This window comes from Neodiprion lecontei, chromosome 4 (genome assembly GCF_021901455.1).
Source record: "Neodiprion lecontei isolate iyNeoLeco1 chromosome 4, iyNeoLeco1.1, whole genome shotgun sequence".
Lineage (NCBI taxonomy): Eukaryota > Metazoa > Arthropoda > Insecta > Hymenoptera > Diprionidae > Neodiprion > Neodiprion lecontei.
The window spans coordinates 17,136,097-17,157,468 of NC_060263.1; the positions used below are offsets into that span (position 1 = coordinate 17,136,097).

Consider the following 21,372-nt stretch of genomic DNA (forward strand, 5'->3'; position numbering starts at 1 on the left):
ATTAATTTTTGGACTCGTCAGGTGGTCAAATCGATCGGGATAGGCTGAATCGGGTCACTTTTATAAATCTGGTTCCAGTACGTATTCCGGATAGTCTCCGACAGCCAAACTCTGTACGGTTGAGAATAGTATGGCTATTGCCTTGTTTTTATAAGATAACTCGATCCAATGTGGCCTGCTTGAGATTTGCGTTGTGAAAAATTTGTCTGATTGAAACAAATCGGACCTAAGCGCGAAAATTGAAGAAAAAAAAACAGAAGAATCGGCAGATTTTCAAAAATGTGCAGCTATTTCGATGAGACTTTTGCGAAAAAAATCAGTGAATTACTTTGATCAAACTTATTCAATGCAATAAGTGCAGATGTTTGTTTCTGTATAATTTTTGGATACATTGGTTCCTCTACGCAAGAAAGAGAATTTTCTCCGACGACTCAATAACAGTTATGGTTATATTAGGAAGAACTCCTACCATGATTTCAAATTAGACTAAACGTATCGATTGATAGGCGTATTATTAAATTTGTATTAACAAACTTATGCAGCGATTAAAGGTCTTTCTAATATAAGACGCCGTCGACGTTTTTTGAATTCATAGCACAGTTATCGAAAAATCGCTACTACGCCGTATTAGGTACAGTTACTTCACACTATTTACTTGACATTAGAAATAGTAGGAATCTTGTCATTTTACCACGAAATTATCGTATCATGAATTTCCAATCACTCTTGAACAAACGCCTGAAACAATTTTCGCCATTTAACGTTATTCTAGTTTCACATAACCGATTTCTTGCTCTGAGTTGCAAAAACTATATTTTCCGCATGAATTTGACGAATTAATTGAATCTACGTGTACAATCTACACAGAATAATTGTACTCGATCGCTTCTAGCGTCCTCGAGTGTGAAGAGATTGCATGCGCAAAAAGAAGAAGGAATAAATTAGCTTCTCCTTGGATCAAGCGCACCGTTAATGTTCCAAGGAGTTTAAACCGTGTACCCACATAACGGGGTATAACGCTATTACAGATAAAACGATTCCACGCTGAATGTTTGACGAGAAGTTTTTGCCCACAATTCGATCGGTCTTGACGAATTCGGTCCGTATTGACCGGGTTGGGTTTGGTTTTCCGGGTGTTTACAAATCTTCATTAAAATCGATCTTACATAATTATACACAGACGAACCGAGCGGCGAATTATCGCATAACAGGTGATCACTCGATCGAAACGAGACGTACGGTTACGAGATCCTCGGACCTCGACGGCTCGTCGAACACGTAGTGACCGAAAATAACGTTTGCCAAGTATAACATTCGGCACGATGTTGAGCAGCGAGGCGTTTTCGAGTCTCGCTTATCTCCGCGTCGACGTCGCCATGGGAACTGCGCTGTGGGAATTCTTAATTTGCTAGAGATGAATGATTCCGGTTGGTGCGTGATGGAGGGAGATGCCGGTGATCGCGACGAGAGCAGTGAAGGGGGGGGGGGGCTCTTTTACCTCCTTGACCAAATCACCAGGACTAATTTTATTCGACGGCATTCGGGCCTGTTTCAAAGGGTGAAACTTTCGTATCTGATACAATTAAGCCTTTGAAAAAATAAATACGAGCCCGTCTTTAAAGAAGAAGAAGAAGAAGTAGAAGAAGATGGTGAAGGGGGAGGGGATTTTGGTAGAGGCGTACAATATCCACGCGTACACAAGGGGGATCGGCTCGTAAAGAAGACGAGCGATGAGTGTGAGCTGGTTTGAGGAAGAGGGGAAAGGACGGAGTCAGTCGGCTCGAAGAAGAGAAAATTTCTAATCTTAGTCGCGGCGACGCGGCACGGAACGATTTGATTGACCGTGTCCAAAGGAAAATCGGCCCGGTTGCCGTTTTGTGCAGGATGCCGAGGCGATACATTGTTGTGCGTCTTCCGACGCGGCGATCGGCCAATTACCCTCTTACCTTCACCAGCTCCCATTGTACCGGGGTGACAATGCGGACGATTCACAATGAGGATCGATGCAGCTCGGGAGAAATCGAGGAGAAATAGAGGAGAAAAATGATGCGACGAAAAGAAAGGAAACTCGCGACGCACACGGTAGGAGGTTGGTGTCTAAGTCCGTTGTCACAAACTCGAGAGAAGTCGCGTCGCATTCCATCCTAGGCGAGGCCTCGTATCCCGGGGCGACTTTCGGACCGAATAGCAAATCCTCTCAGACTTACGAGACCGGGTGTGAAAATCCACTAGGATCGGGCGCCGGTTCTCTTCTACAATTTTCTACCTCACAAAAGTGGTGCGTCAGGACATTCGTTCCTTCCGATGGTGAATTTAGCAGGTTCTGCAACGAACCGAAGCTTCTTTTAACCGACCAAAAGGTAATGAAATCGACGTGAAACTGCAACGGCATTCGATCAGAGAGAAGCTTTTGGAGACAGTGTTGTTACTGTTGTATCGGTTTACGGAATTTCAAAATGCTCATCAAGTTGCTTTTCTATACCTGAATAACTTCCAAGGAACCCAAGCCTGTTGTAAATGCAATTTTCTTGCGAAAGATCAGCCAGTGCACCTGACCAGGTTTCGTAAGGATATCAAGCTTGGCATGGCGCAACGCCCGTAAATATAGATATGTCGAAATAATTGTGACTCGGGCAACGAACGAAAATAACCCAATGGTCAATCGCAACGAGAGCGAAGCTTTTATCGTCGATTCTGTCGACTACATTACTTCTATTAACTTGCTCGAAGCTCCAAGCTTTACATCCAGAGACGTTAGCTTGGATCACAATTACATCTCATCGTTCCTGGCATGCTCGGTTAAAATCTGTGTAAAACCAGCCGAACAGCCAGTTTCATCAAATAAAGATTAGCAACAAAGTTCGCTTTGCATTTTTGGGGATCAGCTTCGTGTCGGCATTAAATGTATCACGATTGAACTAAAAGCTTTCACCCACAAAGCTTAGTACGCTCTAGAAATCTCAGGTTTTGTTACGTACCGAAGCACTGTGCGGATTGCGAAAGTCGATAATCGAAAGTTTCGCAAACCTGTACGACGAAACTGACTCGGGAAACATTTCGTCGAAAGATTATACGCGGTGCGACAGGGGTCTGCGTTAAACGCAAAGATACGGTCCTCGCGTTCACCCATATATAATATTCGCCCGTAGGTGAACCGCACAAAGGGATCGCGGGAATTATGATTTTGTAAAAGAGCGAGGAAAATTCGGTATCGTCACGGGTGTCCCCGGAGACGTGCTTGGAAATTGATATGTATTCCGCAGTGCACCGCCGGGCCGCCTCCAATCTATCGTGGGTCAAGCGAGCGGAATTTTAAGCGCGATACGGGATACAACCGTGTCTATACGCGCGTGTATATATCGAAAAATACATGTATCGCAACGCCGTCCTGTAACATTCTAAAACTTACGACCGCATAAAGTCCGAGGTCTTACGCGACGGAGCGAGAGCGCGAGAACCCCGGAGGGACGAGTGCTGGTCATCGTCGGAAAATTGAATTTTGTCCCTCAGGATTCGCCGGATGAAGTATGCTGACATTCGAGAAATTCGCTTCATGCCCGTTGTACGATAGTCGAGAGTTATCGGAGGATGCTTTGCGTTCCGCCGCGTGTTATCCGGCTTTGCGCGATCTTCCGTACGACAACTCACCCTAACTCAATGCCGAACAAGGATCGTCCAAGATATGGGTTTGTACGTTTGACTAAGAACTCACCGTGAGGCACCCAGCCGTGATGGCATTTCTCGCAGTACCGCAGGTGACGCTTTCCTGGTGTAAACGAGTCGCACGAGCATCCGTTCACCGTGCATCTGATCGACTGTAACAGAAAATGAACAATGAGGATTTGGATAGTCCAGAAATTGCTAGTTTTATGAGGTAAGAATTACACTCGCCACTATTTGTTCGTTTATTATTCATTTTTTGTTCCACCTTCGCCGGCGGAAGGATTGATTATAAGATGAACACTACGAAGCCAGGATATTTTCTCTGACACGAAAACCAACAAACTTGTACTAGAAAGTTATCTAAAATCGATTTCTCTGACTTGATTTCTTTTGTAATTTATTATAGTAGACTAGAAACTAAGTGACGCGTATTTTTTTTTTTTTCATGTACGATTAAGTACTTCATGGGGGTGAAACCACCATGTAAAGTGAGGTGCGTCAAGGGGCGACTTCGCAGTTTCACTCACAAGGACGTAACACTATTTAACCAATCCAGCTGGAAAAATTTTGACACAACGAGAGAGCCAAAATTTCATTTTCTCGATTAACAAAAAAAAAAAAAAAAAACAAACTACCAAATCGCCCCTTGACATGCCTTACTGTGCGAGGTGGTTTCACCCCCTCAAAGTGTTTGATGGTAGATAAAAAAAAATACGTATCGCTTAGTTTTACTCTACTATAACATATTACTACAAAATAAATCAAATCGGAGAGATCGATCCGAGATACCTTCCTTGCTGGTCCAAACATTGATCATAGCTAGAAATCAGTCACTAGCCACGAATTAAATTTTGTTATTACTGTGTTTTGCACATAACACCGACAATTTGACTTTCCAAATCACCCTCCATAAAATATCGTACGATGAAACGACATTTTCTGTACAAATAAACCAAACGAAAAAGAATAAAAAGAAATAAGGTGAATAAACCAAGGAAGGAGAGGTAAAACTGCAGGGCATCCATGGCGCGATGGCTGGAGGTCAGTATTTTGAGTGAATATTTGGCACAACGCCGCCCAAGATGGTCCGTAAGGGATGGGTTTGTCCGGTTTTAAGGAACCGTGAATATTTCTACCCTTCGGCCGAAAATTAATCCCACGGGGTCCACTAGCCGATGCTGCCGGAGGCGGGAAGGAAAATCTCCCGCTTATGGATTGGCATTGTTCTCTATACGCGGCACACCGACCCGTGATAAATATTTACCCCGTTATAAATAAGGAAATCGGGCCAACGATACCATCTATTCTTACTTCCCGAGCACCCGACCGACCGTACATCGTTAGAATTCGTATTTCACGCGGCGGTACCGGAGCGAAATCGTATGCCTTGATCGAAACATATGTCGATTACGTGGCCCGCGAATTACACTTTTCTCGCATATTGCACCCTCGGAAGATGCATTACTTCCGAAACTTATTCCTCGATAGCATCTGCGAGGTGAAAAGTTTCTCATGCGTAAAATTGAGAAACTTGAAATCATTGCGTACCAATAATAATTCGAGTTTCTCACAATTTTTTATATTTTTGGTTAGATTTTCAGCTGCTGTTGTAAAAAATTAATAAAAATGTTTTTTTAAACCGCAAATTTGAAAGTGTGTTTCAACCGTTTTTTTTTTTTTTTTTTTTATTTGCGGTTTCTATAATTTTAAGTTATACTCGATTGAACTCGATTATTGTCGGTTTTGTCGATATTTTCGCATCTATTTTATAAGCTGCTAACATCGAAACGTTTTAGACTGAAAATCCGCAAAATATCGCACATGATTTTATTTACTGACAAAAACATTTCGCAAAGTAATAACCTGTTTTATAGGGGGGGGGAGTTAGAGTTCTGGTTCGATTACCAACCAGAACTGTAAAAAGATGTAAAACCCATCAATATTCTATAGTCCAAAACAATGCACGTGATTCGGAGAACCATTTGAATATGTTCGTACGATATCTAGGACATGTCGTTCAAACAATTGAAGAGCCATTCTGACATCAGCGAAAAAGCTTCAGGGACCCCGTCATAGGATCATTGAAATTCCACAGTAGGTCACCTTTACCGTGACGTAACAGGGTGCAAGGGTGCGTCCCGACGGCGTTTGTGGCTGGCCGTAATCTGTGGAGGAATCATTAACCTCGCATCGCATTTGTGTGTGAGAGACAGGCGTTGAGCCCCGCAGCGTGCGAGCGACGAACATAAACGCCTCGTATAAACGAACGAATGCGTGCAATCGCCGATTTATACACGCGAGCGTGCGCGAGAAACATTTTCAAGCTGGTAAAGACAATGCGTGGCAGCAATGGCGTGTATTACTTGATCAATTTTCCGGCTGATTAACCATAATAAAGAGAAAAAAAAAAAAAAAAACAGCGCGACGCCAATCCTTGCTTCTTGCGAGAATCCGAGGCCGACAATGATATTCAAATATTCCGAAAAAGTAATGGCGACGAAATTAAGCGCCTTGTTGAAAATTGATTTTATAAAATTGGTGAAACGTTGGGTCTAAACAATAGACTAATTATACATAAGAGTTGTTTCGAGACTCTTACGGAGAGAGATTCTTAGCTGAGGTATGAGGAAAATAGCATATTGTGATACAAGTGACGAAAATAGGCTATTTCAAACGTGTGGGAAGTTTTCACCGCAAGGCGCAGAAGCGAGCACTGTAATGACAAGAGTCAGATATCACTCATCGGTATGTGTGACACACGCACTTTTTTTCAACATCCGTGAAGATTTGATTTGTATAGTACCGAAGGCGTCACTGACAGCGTGTAATATTGGGGTTGGGTAGCTTATGCTCAATGACGCAGTGCATAAAATCGAGTTATTCGAAAATGCGTATGCGCCAAAGAACGTCCCAGTGTGTAAAATATAGCATTGAAGTTGTGCCCATGCGTCAGCGTCATTGATTGATCATGATTTTCTATTACCTTACAATTGATCAACCGATGCAACACTGTGCGACACTAAAAAAATCATCAATATCTCGAATAGTTGTTCGCATTACGTACAACGAGTAAAAAAAAAGACAGCAAATTTATATTTAGATATCACGTCTCAAAACCACGGTTGCTAGGCAAATATTACAAAGGGTGAAATCACACGTTTGCCCTTTTTCTGGTCTAGTAGTCGTCATAGATAAGAGACATAAGAGCTTTAATATGTCGCCAAATGAATAAGGTTGCTGCTAAAAACAGTCTTGTTTTCCACCTACACCAAGGAACACGTATCGCTAATAAAGCATTTTTCCCATCTTGTAATTTTTACCTGTTTTGGTCTCTTTTTTTTTTTTATCGCTTAACGAACCCAATCTAAGTCCGTAACGCCAAGTTCGTTACAGCAGTGTCAGAAGTGGGATACCACGATAATTAACTAAAAAAGGAAAGGCAATTGTTGAAAAAAGTATAAGTTCCTTAGTGAAAAATAAGGTTTTTTGTCGCTTATTCGTATAATTTAAAAAAAAATCAGCTAATGCCTTTCTCTATGAAATCTGACGTGATGTGAAAATATTATTTATAATCCTCAATTGACTTTAAATAGGAATCATAATTACATACTGTAAACCCAGTGAAAAACAAAGTATTCAATTTGTTGCGTAGTGTTATTATTTAACCAAAAATCATTCTGAATTAAGGGTATTTTTGCAATATATTTCAGAGATATAAACTTCCGATGCAAATATCAGACTTGGGAAAAATTTATTTCACTTTTGTACGATAAGAAAATAGTTTTCACGGCATTGATCAAGAGATTGCATTATTACTGCGTGGTCGGCTATATTTTGGTTGCGACAGCTTAAACAGAATAATTCTGTTTGTTTAATCTGTAAAATTTGTATCGAACAAGTAAAAAAAAAAACTTTGTTACCGAGGTTCTTACATTGATTCTTTACTGAATAAGATTATGGAGGAATTTCTGCAGAGATCCAATCAACGTGTAGCATCTTAAAGACGAACATCTGAAGGTTCAAAGCGATAAGAAATGTTCAAAGATGCAGTCACACATCGGCTTCCACAGACTGTCAATATTACATCATGCAAATCAAGACAACGAGGTGCAAATGTAATTGTCAGAATAAGTTGATTGAAATGCTTGATTCGGGATTGTATCGCGCAATTATTTTGTATTTCAAAACGAGTATCTGATGTGTTTTCGAAACTCTGTTCTTGCTGGCTGTTCGCATAATTGCGACTCGCGCAAAATTTAGTATCGGACAAAAAATATCACTACCAGATGTGCCAACCGTCGAAACATTCTTGGCCTCTGATAATCAATCACATCATTGTACGTTATTTTAATTTTTTTGTTTTTTATTTTTACTGAACTTTGACTGGCAACTTTATATAGCTAAATGTCGAAAGAAATAACCCGTTATGACTGAGCTGATCGTAAACATTTCTCTAGATGTAACAAATAGGAGAAATATACCAAACATATCTTTTTTTTCTTTGGTCGATACAACTGACTTGGTAAATCTCGATTTGAATTATCACAGAAATTCATTGCAGACAATACTGGGTTATTCATATTGAACGTGATTGGTTATAAATCTAATTTTGTCGAACACCGAAAATTATTTTCAATCATTTTTGAGACCATTTACTGCGTATGACTGATCATAATCGACAGGGTTAATATTTTTTTGAAATATTCGATCTTCACTATTTGTTAAACAAACTTGAAACTATCGCGACAGACTTTCGTGTCATTCCAAAAACTACACCTAATTTAAAGTCGAAACGTGCTTTCACAAGTTATACAAAATTGTAATGTTTTCTACTGGCAATAAGAAATTGCTAAGCAAAATTATTGCTACCAAAGTTGTGGACCAATTTTTTAAAATAAAGATTAGAAATTTTGTTTGTATTAAAAATCACTAATTCACGTGCACTCGTGACAGGCCTAAGCAGTTGATCGCGACTAAAACAATTACATACAAATTAAAACGTTTACAATTGATTATTCTGTTTAATTGGAATATTCCAAGACATCTCTTCGTTAATATTCAATGGCAAAGGAAGACGTAGTGCCTTTGTATCATCGTGCGCAAAACGGGATTAAACCATCGTCGAACCAGCGCATCCTCGCGACGGCACAAACTGCAGTGTTTCAACCATAAATATTTGAAAACCGTGGAATAATTACCAGGAGTACATAAATTCCCATTTGCGTCAGTTATACTTTGCCCCGTTGATGCAAATAACGACGCAGACGCACACAAGCAGGTTCCGCGGACCTGTCTTAATACCGCGCCACCTACGCCACGTAATCGTCCACCTCAGAGGAAGAGCTTACAGGACCAGTTCTCGCCCTTTTCGCGCTTCTCGCCCTCCTCGGCAAGCGCAAGCCCGACGAGGACCGAGATGCGTAAAGTAAAATGCGCGCGGACGTAAAGAAGGCGAAACACCCGACAGCTAATATCACTTTATAATCTGTCGCCCCGTTCTTTCGGAATAAATTACGTACAGCGAAGCTAATAAAATTCTCTTTCGCTTATGAAATTTTCGTCCAGATACACAGACTGCCGTTAGGACGTTGCACACCGGGTGGGAAAAGGGGGCCGACCCAACAATTTTACGACCAAATATTTTCCGTTGATATTTCCACGCCGGCACGAGACGCGCTCTGTCTATATAAAGACACATGGCTGGGGTCGCGTAAGCGCGGTTCATTTGTCTTTATATTAACACCGTGCCCCAAAAGCTCCAGAACCCGAGCCCCGTTCCCACCCTTGCTTACCTCGAGCAAGACTCATCCCCCTGCAGTCGAAAAACACGCTCGCCCATTTAGACCTACGCGATATGGAAATTGCACATCGTGTATTGCTTTTTGTCTCTCAAGATAAAGACAAGACAGAAGGACGGAAGAAAAGGAGAACACGTGGCAAGGGAAAGCCGATAATTGACAGGCGATTGGAGCCAAGTGCACGAAAGAGAATTTCGTGATGAAATGGATTTAAGATATATTCTCACCTCTTCAGGGAACTGTCACAATTTTCGCGTATATTGAACATTGTGAAAGTATCGTATGTTCAATGATTATTCCAATTGTACAACGAGTGTATAGATCGAGAAAAAGAAATTTTACACACTTGAGTCGATCAAGGCCAGTTACTGCAATTGAATTAGAAATTAGAAATGTTTTTCCCTCGATATGTAAGATGTGACATTTTGCGTATGTCAATATCATAGTTCGAGGATTTTTATCTCTCATACCATCATATTCCGAAGATGAGGTTTCATTTCATATATCAAGGTCTGCGTTGGCCTGGAGAACTTGTCGAAATAATTGACGAATGAATTTTTTTTTCTCATTACGACTTCTATTTACAAAAATACATTTGTGAGTGAATTTGCCCAGATTTTTCCAAAGAATTGAACAAAATTTCTCGAAATTTGGAAACTAAGACACACATGAATAAAAAAAACTGTAGAAAAGAAAAGGGCTTATTCCATCATCCGTGTAATGAAGGCTCGAATCAAAAGCTAAAACACTGTGACACTTTGTAAAACAATGGAAATAAAGCCGATTAAAATAAAAGAAATATTGTATAAATTAAATAATATTCCAAACAATGATCCATTTATTCAGGGTGATCGATTAACCACGTCAAAAATTGACAGTAGAACATAAAATTATTCCCCCTACTCGGCTCAGGCCAACAAACCAGACCTGATAGTTCAATATTAAACGAGTATAAACGGCGCAAAATTTATACGATAAAAATAGACTTCAATTCAAAGTCTATAAAATAAAATAGAGAAGAATGAAGAAGATATATCGAGCAGTTATCGTTGAAACGTACGTTAAAGCGCAAAGCGGATCGGAGAAATTCCATATAACGAAAGGGGGTTTCGACTATAAATACTCGAGCATACGTACTTTTTAGATTTAATCACGCGATTTAATATCTATTATTTCAAATGTCGTCGTGTATTGTGTACCAGTTCGTTACCTGATCAGGATTTTATTTCTTCCAGATACTTGACGGATTCTTGCAGGCAAATCGTATTTATTTTCAATATCGTCACAACACGTTTGAATCATTGGAATAACAACAAGCGATCATGTGCTGAAATTGCTATCACGCGTTCCGACACGTACAATTTTCCAGTTAATATTTTGTGTATAAATTTCAGCGAATTTAAACTGTTCGACCGGTTAGTTTCCACGCTTCTGTACCAGCATTGCGTCAGATTAAAATAATAATATTCGGCGCATCTTTTTCCTCCGAACGCGAGAATTCTCCAAAGCCGATTTATTTTCCATCCTTTTATCCCGTTCCGTTTCACCTTGTGACTTACCCCTTTCTTTTCCCCTTTTATTTCGCTACGGCAATTTTCCGCCACTTTTGATAATTCGCGTCGCTGAAACGATCGTTCCGTTTCATCGGGCAAGGGAGACAGGCGGTGATGATACACGACTTAGAGCGGCAGGGTAGCGGAAAGCCTGAAGAACATCGCGATATTACGTGCGAACGACTTTCGGCGTGTCTCTTCTTCGCACGTACATCCCTATACGTATAATATTCATATATACTGTCTTTCATATCGCGCCGCCGCCCAGCAGGCAATAACGTTTTTACGAGAGCGAGAACATTTATTACTGGTGTTGGTGGCCTCTCCGCAGGTTGGCGGGTTCACGTTTCCTCTTTCCCGCCTTTGTATCCTCATTATAACCGTTAGCAATTCTATCTCCTGCGAGTATATGTACGTATAATGCCCAGGTACGGCGTACGGGTGTCGTTTCTTTATCCTAAACGGCTTCTCGCTCCAGGCTCATCGCACTTCCGGAAGCAGGCAGCCGTACAATCATTAGCGACCACGCATTTTTACGCGGCCCCAATTACAGAAAACGTTTTCAGATCTCGACAATCGGCACGATAATCGATCGGACAGTTTTGCATTCGAGAGATTTTAAAACCTGCGATTTTTATCGCCGCGGAAAAAAAAGTATTCGGCGCAATAATCGTAATTACGGTCAATCGTTCGAGAGAGGAAAGTTTCTCCTCGGTCCTGTATTATTATCAATTTCAATGATGTAGGCCGTAGGAACTCGCGGCGATTTTGAAAACGGTTGAATTAGTTTCTAACCGAGATCTTTAAATATAGAGGAAAGGCATCGAATAGGTACGTATTGGCTTACTTTCTAACCTAACCTACGATTCGTTTCTAACATACGGTTCGGATGATAGATAAATCCGAAGAAACGTGTTTATCTCTTTCGATACCGACTAACGGATTAAAAATGTTGTCCCACTTGCCGAATAAAGCGCGGGACGATGGATGTCGGGGGAAAAAAAATGAACAAAGTCAAAGTTTTCGTCATTCCTGCACAATAATATATTGTTCGCTGTTTCGTGCGTACATTTCACAGGAAGTGACGTACTTTGGGAAGTAATGTAAATTAAACGCTGTCAGGGATATTTCGAGCTGTCAACTAGCCGTGAACGTGGGGGTCGCGTGCGAAAGATAAGAATTCAAGCGACTGCGTAAGTACGTAGAGATTTATCGCTTCGAGGTGAGGCGATTTATGAAATGAGAATTATATCGAGTTATTTACAGACCGTATCTAGCGGCGGTAGCAACTAGTGAGCGACGACCTTTGGCAATAAACTACAGGCCACCGGGGAAACTGATCGTTCAATCGGACATAAAACCAGCAAATAATGCGTATAAAAATACATACATGCATCCTTGTGTGCGTTGAATTGTCAGTTCAACAAGTTGCGTATTGATTATCCATTCGGATAATTGCGGCTTCCGGTTTATCTCTATTCCATAACGGTATAGTTTCCGGATAATGGACGAACACTGGATTAAAAAACTTGTACTTGTTATTATTAATACGTAGAAGATGGTAAGATAAGATAAGGGAAACACAGAATGGGCTTAAGCACGGACAAATGTCTGACATTTTTGTGCGAGTTCCGTTCCGTCTAGGCCTATGCCTTATAGTTTTTCTTTCGATAAATCGAATTGAAGAATTGAATGTGAACCGGAAACCGAATTATCCCCATAAAATGTCAAACATACAGAGATCATCCGTCAAACTAAAAGCTGAAATTTCTTTCCAATCGAAATTCTAATTACTGCTAAAACATTCTTCGTCAGAGAAAAGAAAATAATTTTTACGAACGGTAATTTTATGGTATCAAAATCAATGCGGATTCCACGTAGAATACGTTCCGCGCTAAAATGTTAACTTCGGCTCGTTACCGGAAAATTAAAACTGTATAACCGCGTACGTCGAACTATTAATTGCAAGCGTTACAAGCAGTCGGTGGTAATACAAGTAATTCGAGGCAACGTTTAATTGCCTCCTCACGCAGACTCGACACAAGATCGATATCAATCGACTATTTCCAATTTCCAGCCGACCTTTCGACCGTTATTATTCTTCTGCTACATGGATCATACTTCGAGACGAAGCGAGGGATAGTGAGAAAGGGAGAAGGAGGAAAATGGAAGGATGAGAAAGAGAGGGCGATTCTGTCGGGGTGCAGATATCATTTCCGTGGGGTCCGGGACACGGTTCGGTTAGCATACGCCTTGACTTACCGCTCCTTCGGGCCTCGTCTGTCATCTCTCCTCCGGCCGACCTTTCTTATTTCTCAATATTTTGTCGCTGAGGATATTTATCGCGCGGCGAGGCTCGAATGGCCCTCTTTTACACGCGGGTAAGCAGCACACCTATATCCCTCAATTGGACGAGGGATTTATCACTCGCGAGTGAATTTTTTCACGTATTGCCAAATTAATGAATACAGGTTGAAAAATTGTCTTTCACTTGAGACGGACTTTATGGAATCGACTTTACGAATCTGACAAGCGTGTAAAATACAGTCGTTCCAGTCACGTTCTCGTTATTTTGCGAAACGTTTAACTCAGAGAATCTGTGATTGTAACGAAGGTCCAAGCTTTGCTTGTTTCACCAAACTTATGCCGAAAGAAGTTTCAAAATATTGGGGCAAAAGTTTCGATACATATTACCTCATACTAGCTGAGGTAATATTTGGCAATTCAAAATTGAATTGGCTATTTTAATTTCAATAGAAAAATGAGAAATTCTCCAAACGATTCTACTTTGTACAGCTAACAGCTGACGTAGAAAATATTTTCGTGAGCAGCGAGAAACTTCATCAATCCAAATAGCACAAAGGATTACTTAGAATACATATAATTTGTTCAATAGCTTGCTAATAAATGAACCCTTGCGATACATCGGCATGATCCGCGTACGTGAACTTATCGTTGGAGACACGCCGCGGATTCAAACGCAGTCGCAGTTCTGGAAAATGAATTCTGTCCGTGTGATTTCTAGGGGTTGTGGCGCAAGTCGCGTGTACTAGCCGTGTCGTTCGTTTCCTTTCTATTATTGTTGTTATTGTCATTATTATTGTTATTATTATCATTTTAACACATAAAGAAAAAATATGCGTTCCGCGCACACGCGTTTTTCCGATGAACCTATATTCCGGGTGAAACGAGTTAATTCCGGTACATTTGAAACGCCCGCGTCATGGTAAAATGGGGGATATATTTCACGCAAATTGCCATTGTGGTCGCGACAATATGCTAAACAGGCTGCGCCGGCGGGTGCAGGCAGTTAGCATTTCATTACCCACCCGTAGGCTTTTCCAGCGCACAGCATCGGAGCCATCGGAGAATGAAATTATTGTTACAGGCGTCGGCATACACACCATACACATCCGCGTATTAAGAACGGCTCGAGATAACACTGGCCTGGGTCTTACACTGTGTAGTCCCGTGCCTACACGGGTATACGAGTGTATATACTATGTAACAAATTTTATGGACACACGCGTACATTATAAACGAGGCTGTTACGAGCGTTTGCGGCGCGGCGTCAAGCGTGGCTGTGAGAAATCTCGCATGACGCACGTATTTCCAGCTTCTTTACGCTTTCTTCTTCTTTCTAGCTTCGTAATTTCTAGGTTTTTTTATTCAGTTGCAACTTTGCGAGAGCGAAACTGAACTAGGACTGCGTGACCGAAAAGCGTAATCGTGGTTGATGAAAATCTAGGGGTAGTGGATTCCGCGATCGAGGGTACATCTTATCTGAATTCGTGACTGTAGTTACGACGAAAAATTGAATAGGTGAAAGAATGTCTAATGTTCGATGTTTTGTGTGAGGTTGAAATTATTTTTTCTTTTTTTTTTTTCAACGAACTTTCGGGATTCAGAAAGATATAGTTTTAGAAGGCTTTAGGTTTTTTTGGGCTCGAGTTATTCGCTAAGTGCATACAATCGCTGTACCTACTTGACTCCATCCTAGTGTTCGTACGAACTAGTTAATGACGTTGGAAGTTAATGGGGTGCCGGTGCTAGTCGATCTCGACGTTCGCGAATATATTTATATATATTCAAACATCGAAATCCACGTATCTCACAATCAACCGCATTCTAGACACAATTATGAACAAAAATACTCCAATGCATTTTCATTTGAGGTAGAAATAAGGAAATGGCACGGATTCGACACACGTTAATAGTAAATTCGTAGAATCAGTGCCATTTATTTATTTCTGTATCGAATGAAAATGCGTTGGATTGTTTTTGATTATAATTACACCGAGAGAAATTTTTAGTTCCCGTTACCGCTCAGTCCTTAATTATTTTCATTTTTTACCACAATCGAAAAATATAGTTCTAGGTAAAATATGAAAATTAGTTTTCTAGCTGTAACGAGAACGTCTAGTATCCGTTACTATTCTTTCTCGTTACGATCACTGTTACTATATTTTCTTGTAACGGTTGCAATAATTTAATGCTTGTGCAACAATAAATTGACGTTAAAGCCTTGCTCAGTTAAAAAAGTAGAGTAAACCTCAGAAGCTGATATTGTTTTTCGTAATTCCAACAATATTCAAACAGTTTTTTTAACGATGCCTGTTTTACTGAATTATTCTAGTTACTGTAAAAAAGGAAATTTTTCTCAGTGTACGTACAAAGTAGGGCTGTCAGGCCCTTTTTCGAGTTTTAGATTCGTGGACTTTGGTATTTGGAGATATATACGTCAACGTCGAAATCGACCAGGGCACCCCTCAAAGCAGACGCCCACATCTGCTGAATACCTCGTTACGGTCGCAAGGTGCAATCGCGATGCGTGCGTGTGCGTGCAGGGTGAGTCCGTGAATGCGTGGATCCGTGGCTGCGCGGGGCGCGTGGCGTTACACGCGTTTCCTATTGTCTCTTACAAGTCCCAGCCTCGCTGGCCCGGCTAGCCTGACCCAATCCAGGCTTCCTATAACTTCTCTAAAATGCCGAAGAATCGAAGATGGTTTCCCGCAAGTTGCCTCTGATGCTTCATCCTAACCTTTACCGTGGAACGAACGAAATGGGGCGGTTAAATTGATCAAAGGATCTCGACGCACTTAAATATATTACGAATTCGTTGTATTTAGAAACCTTTTTCAGGGACTGTTCGAAATCCTTTGTGTTTTACCGATGCGATAGTTTAATCCAGCGGGAAAATTCCAAATGACACTCGAGTTCGTCTAGCAGATTGCAGAGAGACGAAATTAAAGCAAAGAGAAGAGAATGTCGTGACGATTGTCCCATTTTTTTAAGCCTCGGTATCGAGCGTGCATAAATTGTTGAACAACCAATTAGTTTGATTTCTTCGTTAAAGATTGATAATTGATCCTTTGACCATATTGAGACAGATGTGACGAAACTCAACCATAATATTAGAATAATTTTGTTTATCAACTTTTTTTTTTCAATACGAATTCTCGGCAAAAAATTCGACACGGAAAGTACATCGAAGATTCGAAAATTTGTTCAAATTCTCGTTTCCGGAATGATGTTCGATATAACCCCCAGAGAAAGGCCGAATCAGAACGCAGTGTATTATCCCTTGGGAAATGACACGGCAGGGCAAAGGCATTAAAAAAAGAAAAAAAAAAAAGCAAAGTAAAAATTATGCACCACGAACAAGGTGGTGGATGAGTAAAAATACGGACAACGTATTCTTGAAATCCCATTATCGTTTCGTTCGAAAAACAATACGAAAAATAACCCGGGGTTACATGGCCACAGAGGGGAAGTTGATCCGCGGTTTAATCCATGGGTTTAAATTTAAAACGAGTAACGCTTTGCGCCTGGGATTTTGCACTGACAGGCACGCGACTCACGGTGTGTTGAAGATTTTTCAACCCCATACGGGGAAAGAAAGAGACAAAAAACAAAGCTTCGACGTGCCTGTATATTAGGGTGTGCCATAAAAAAAAATTTGTTTTTTCAAACTCGTTACAAAATTTCGGTAGGGTGTTTCAAATAGAACATCTCGGTCGAATATGAGCTCTTAAGATTAATATATATTTATATATAGGCGCCTACTTTATTTTTCCCATTTTCCATTTAGATAATATGTAAAAAAAATTGAGAATTTAAAAAAATTTTGTTTCCTCGTAAACGGCGTTACTTATAAATTAACCAAGTATAGATTCTTATGGGGAATTTCACGCTTAATAAAAAAGTGCTTGAATAGAATTTTCCTAACTCCGAGCGATTAAGAGATATTCAAGACGACACAATGTTTATAGGCAAATATCTCTTAATCGGTTACAGTTCCGAAAATACCATCTGAGTATTTTTTATAGACTTTGCAATTTCGTACAATAATTTGTATTTAGATAGTTTATAAATCAGGCCGTTTACGTCACAAAAGAATTCAATAATTTTTCGAATTCTTTTACCTGTTATTTGAATGAAATATGGCAAAAATAAAATAGGTACCTCTAAATATCAGTATTAAGAGCTCATATTCGGCTGAGATATTCTATTTGAGATGCTCTAATGAAATTTTGATGCGCGTTTGATAAAACAAAATTTTTTCTTTTTTACACATCCTACCGTACATACATACCCGTGTATACCAATGAAGGCATTCGCTAATGCAACGATATATGTTCGCATCTGGAAAACCCGGAGAATGTGCTCCCCGTCGGAATTTAATATGATGAAATCCCCAGAGTTTGTTTATTGCGCTAAGAGTGCAAGCTACACATTAGGGCTCGTTTTAATTCACCGCGTTTTATAACATCATTCGTATATCTGTACGTACTTTGTACAACGCATGCGCGATGCTCGTTTTTTATGATTTTCGTTAATTTGATCTCCGATCGAGACATGCGCATAGAGTTTTCGTTATGTAGAGTGAAATTTTTTCAATTTTTATCGGTAAAACGTTGATTTTTTTATTAAAAGTTATGAACCTTTTTGCTGACCATTAACAAAAAAGAAGAAATTTAGAATCGTGATTAGCTTTCAATTTAAACTTTACGAACTTATCAGATACCAGTCTGGATTTTTCTGACACGGAATTCCAAAATTCACTGTAACGGATAAAATGTATCAAATTATTTTGAAACTCGTTTTCACAATCAAACTGTAATCCAAATACGTACAATAGTGTGAAAACATATAAATTTCATTTCTTTCGAAATAAAGCTAAAAAATTTGTGGGTATTTGACGAAAGTACTGCTATCTTTCAAAACATCGCTAAATCTTCTCAAGCTGCAGCAACGTGGCAATATTCCAGCAATGTCTGAAGACTTTCAATAACACACGTCTGCAGTAAAGAAACTGCACAGAATTTTCATACTGTTTCTTATTTTTCTTTTTCATTTTTCACTCAGATTCAGATTTTCACTCACTGAAAACGGAAAAAAATATTCAAAAAGTTCCATCACGTCAGGTTTTTCCTCGACCTCGTGTTTGTTCTTTCACTTAGACTCATTTTTCGATTTAGCACACTCAAAAACATCCCATGCAGCTGAAAAAAAAGTTTTTTTTTTTGCAGATGTGCGTGATTACCGCGTTTGCGAATAGAAGGGAAAATTGTGTTACAAGTATCGACTGAATGTTACGGATTCAGTGATCGATTTATACGGCGAATAAGTCAATAATATTTCAGTTTTCGATTCAATTCATGGTCGATTTACCGATTCGCGGCATATTCATCCCCATAACATACTCGGCAACGCAGGCCACGGTTCGGGGTTGGTCTTCCGAAGTGACTGGACATTTTAATGAAGTATGTTTTTCATCCATCTATCGTTTCTTTCTTCACCGGCAATTTCCGATGGGTCGCAAAGGCTGGGTTATCGATCGACATTGTCTATATCCGAGCGGGGGTTAACTTTTCATCGTGACTGCCACACCTTGCCACTCACTCGTCCCATAGCTGCGGTCTGGTGGCTGAACGAAAATCAACCGTAATAGCATAATGGGCAACGAATGTTCTGTAACAACCGAACTCAACGCACCTAGGACACTCCGATGAAACACTTCTCTAAATGAAATGACACACGCGATACTACAACCTGTTTACACGCAATGCGTACGTAGATCACCACTTGTACCCAAACCCATAACTATTTCACAAATTCATCCCAGTTTGTATGCTTGCGTTATAGATATACGCGTACAGTGTACACCCACTATTCGAAACTTGATAACTTGTTTCCGCCAAGTTTTATCCCGGTACCGAACAATATCCACCCTGATGACTTCTTAGCACGTGACAAAGTTTTTGAAGCGTGATTGCTGAGGTCGTCGGATCCGAGGTCTGGAGTTTAAGGGCCTATCGGCAGTCCAAATTGTTTTCAACGTGACGCCCTAGGCTTGTAATAATCTTGCCAGTGGAAACGTGTTAACTAATACTTCCTACGCTCGTTTGTTCCCCCAACGCGTGTTCCAAGTCGAATCAAGTTTACGCGCTAGCTAAACTTGTTGGCTTTAATATCGCGGTACAAGATCGAATGCCAGTGACGTTCGGATATTACGACAATTTTGGTTTACCGGTCAACTCGGAACTGCCGATGAAGAATTGTTACTTTTTTACAAGCAGCTGCAAGTATAACGTAAATCATAACATATTCGGATATCGGCCATGAAACCAGGATCTCTGATTGTATGGTCCAAGCCTTCAGAAACAGTGTAAGCTTGAAAAATTTAGTGGCACAAATTTATTGACGCGATTCGGCAAAAATTATTTTGAAATTGATTTCAATACCCGTGTCTATTTTGGTTCTAGGAGACGGGCAGGACTGTAATTTGAAAACGAACTTCTATATTTCGCTACGATATTGAAGCACCATCCACGATTTCCCCATATAAAATAATGTTAAATCTGTTACATTTCATTGATACGCTGATGAATAGTGCCAATTTTACCCACTGATTCAAAAGGTGCTCAAACCGATTTCATCGTATTTCTCGTGGCAGAAAAGTATGAAAATTTTTCCCAATAACCACTTTTTTCGTTTTTCAATCCACACTTCAATCTTTGACATAGTTACAATTAGTTAGATTGATATGTATTTGATTCAATTTGAAAAATTCTGGTCCTCCAATTTCCTATGAAAATGTTGAAACAACTCATAGAATGTGATATCGTGAAGAAAAAGCAGTGCTGAGTATTCAACGATTTATAAAAACTTTCGGATCAGATGTTCTGGAACGCCGAAGGTGATTTTTCATAAAAGCTTATTACTCTCGAAATTTAGTGAGTACTGGTACAGTAACTAAGGAAATGAATGAACTGACTTACAAAAAAAAAAAAAAAAACGTGGCACAAAGTCAATACTGTATTACACATACGCATGTAACTTTGGGTGAAGATTATGATGATGACATGCTTACAAGAATAACAAACGAGAACAATTTTATTCAGAGTCTAAATTAGCCACGGGATCAGTTCTATCGTAGCGGGGTATGAGGCAATTTTCTGCGCTAACGAGGGAGACTGCGTGTTGAAACTATAGCTCGAAGGGTTCTTTTTTTCTTCTAAAGAGGCGGGAAACGGTGAGGCGTCGATAATGGAAGAAAAAAATTGTTAACGCAGGACGAGGAGGGTGTAGAACGAGAATCCGCTAATAAATCGAGGGATGGACACAACAGGGACGAGACATAATGCAATGATGAGGATTTCTCGTGTCAAGCGATCGTGATGCGTCCAAGGAGTGTCCGGAAGAAAGCTTCTGCCCCGCAGTGTCTCGGGTTAACTGGAATCGAGTGACGAAACATGCCGTCCAGGCACGAGGATACCAAATACTGTGGAAAACGAGAATGATCAACATCGTCTGCGCAGTAATTATCTCTTTAGCAAAAATGTATATTATTTTTTTGTCAACGTATCTAGAAGTCTTTTTTTTCCGACTTACTTGTCGATGTCAGTTTTGTTAGGTTCGGTATAATCGCGGAAATCAAGGTGACTTGGATACATTCCGTAATGAGTGTCTCTTGCAGTTCTGATCCGACGTCATATATTGACACGTGTTCACCAGCCGTAGCAAAACTTGCTCAATGTGGAAGCGATGTACTTACTTCGCGTAACACGTACTGGTTTCAATCAGCATACATTAGGTCTAAACGGTGTTCGACAGCGTTCAAACGTTCTTCGACTTCTCTCCTCGCACGAGCGAGATCTGCAGCAAAGTTGCACGAGGCGTGAAAAATTATCGAATTGGTGCAGCGGTAGCAGGGTGTGGTTAAGCTCGAGGTTCGGCAAGCGGCGTTGAACTGTAACGCGTTTATACTCGAAAGTGGGTCCATGAGTACCTAATGCCGCGATGGGCGCAGACCGGGTTCCTTGGGTAGGCAGAGCTTCGCGATGCGTTACATC

The 21,372-nt window shown here is 40.4% G+C and overlaps 1 protein-coding gene across 2 annotated transcripts in view; it reads right to left on the minus strand.

Annotated features, from left to right (window-relative positions):
- LOC107218463 overlaps positions 1-21,372 on the minus strand; it is a 259,589-nt gene that overhangs the window by 172,096 nt on the left and 66,121 nt on the right. For both annotated transcript variants that reach the window (XM_015656350.2, XM_046736982.1), the window contains exon 3: positions 3,713-3,815. In XM_015656350.2, the coding sequence (XP_015511836.2) occupies positions 3,713-3,815 (103 nt within the window). The remainder of the gene's footprint in view (positions 1-3,712; positions 3,816-21,372) is intronic.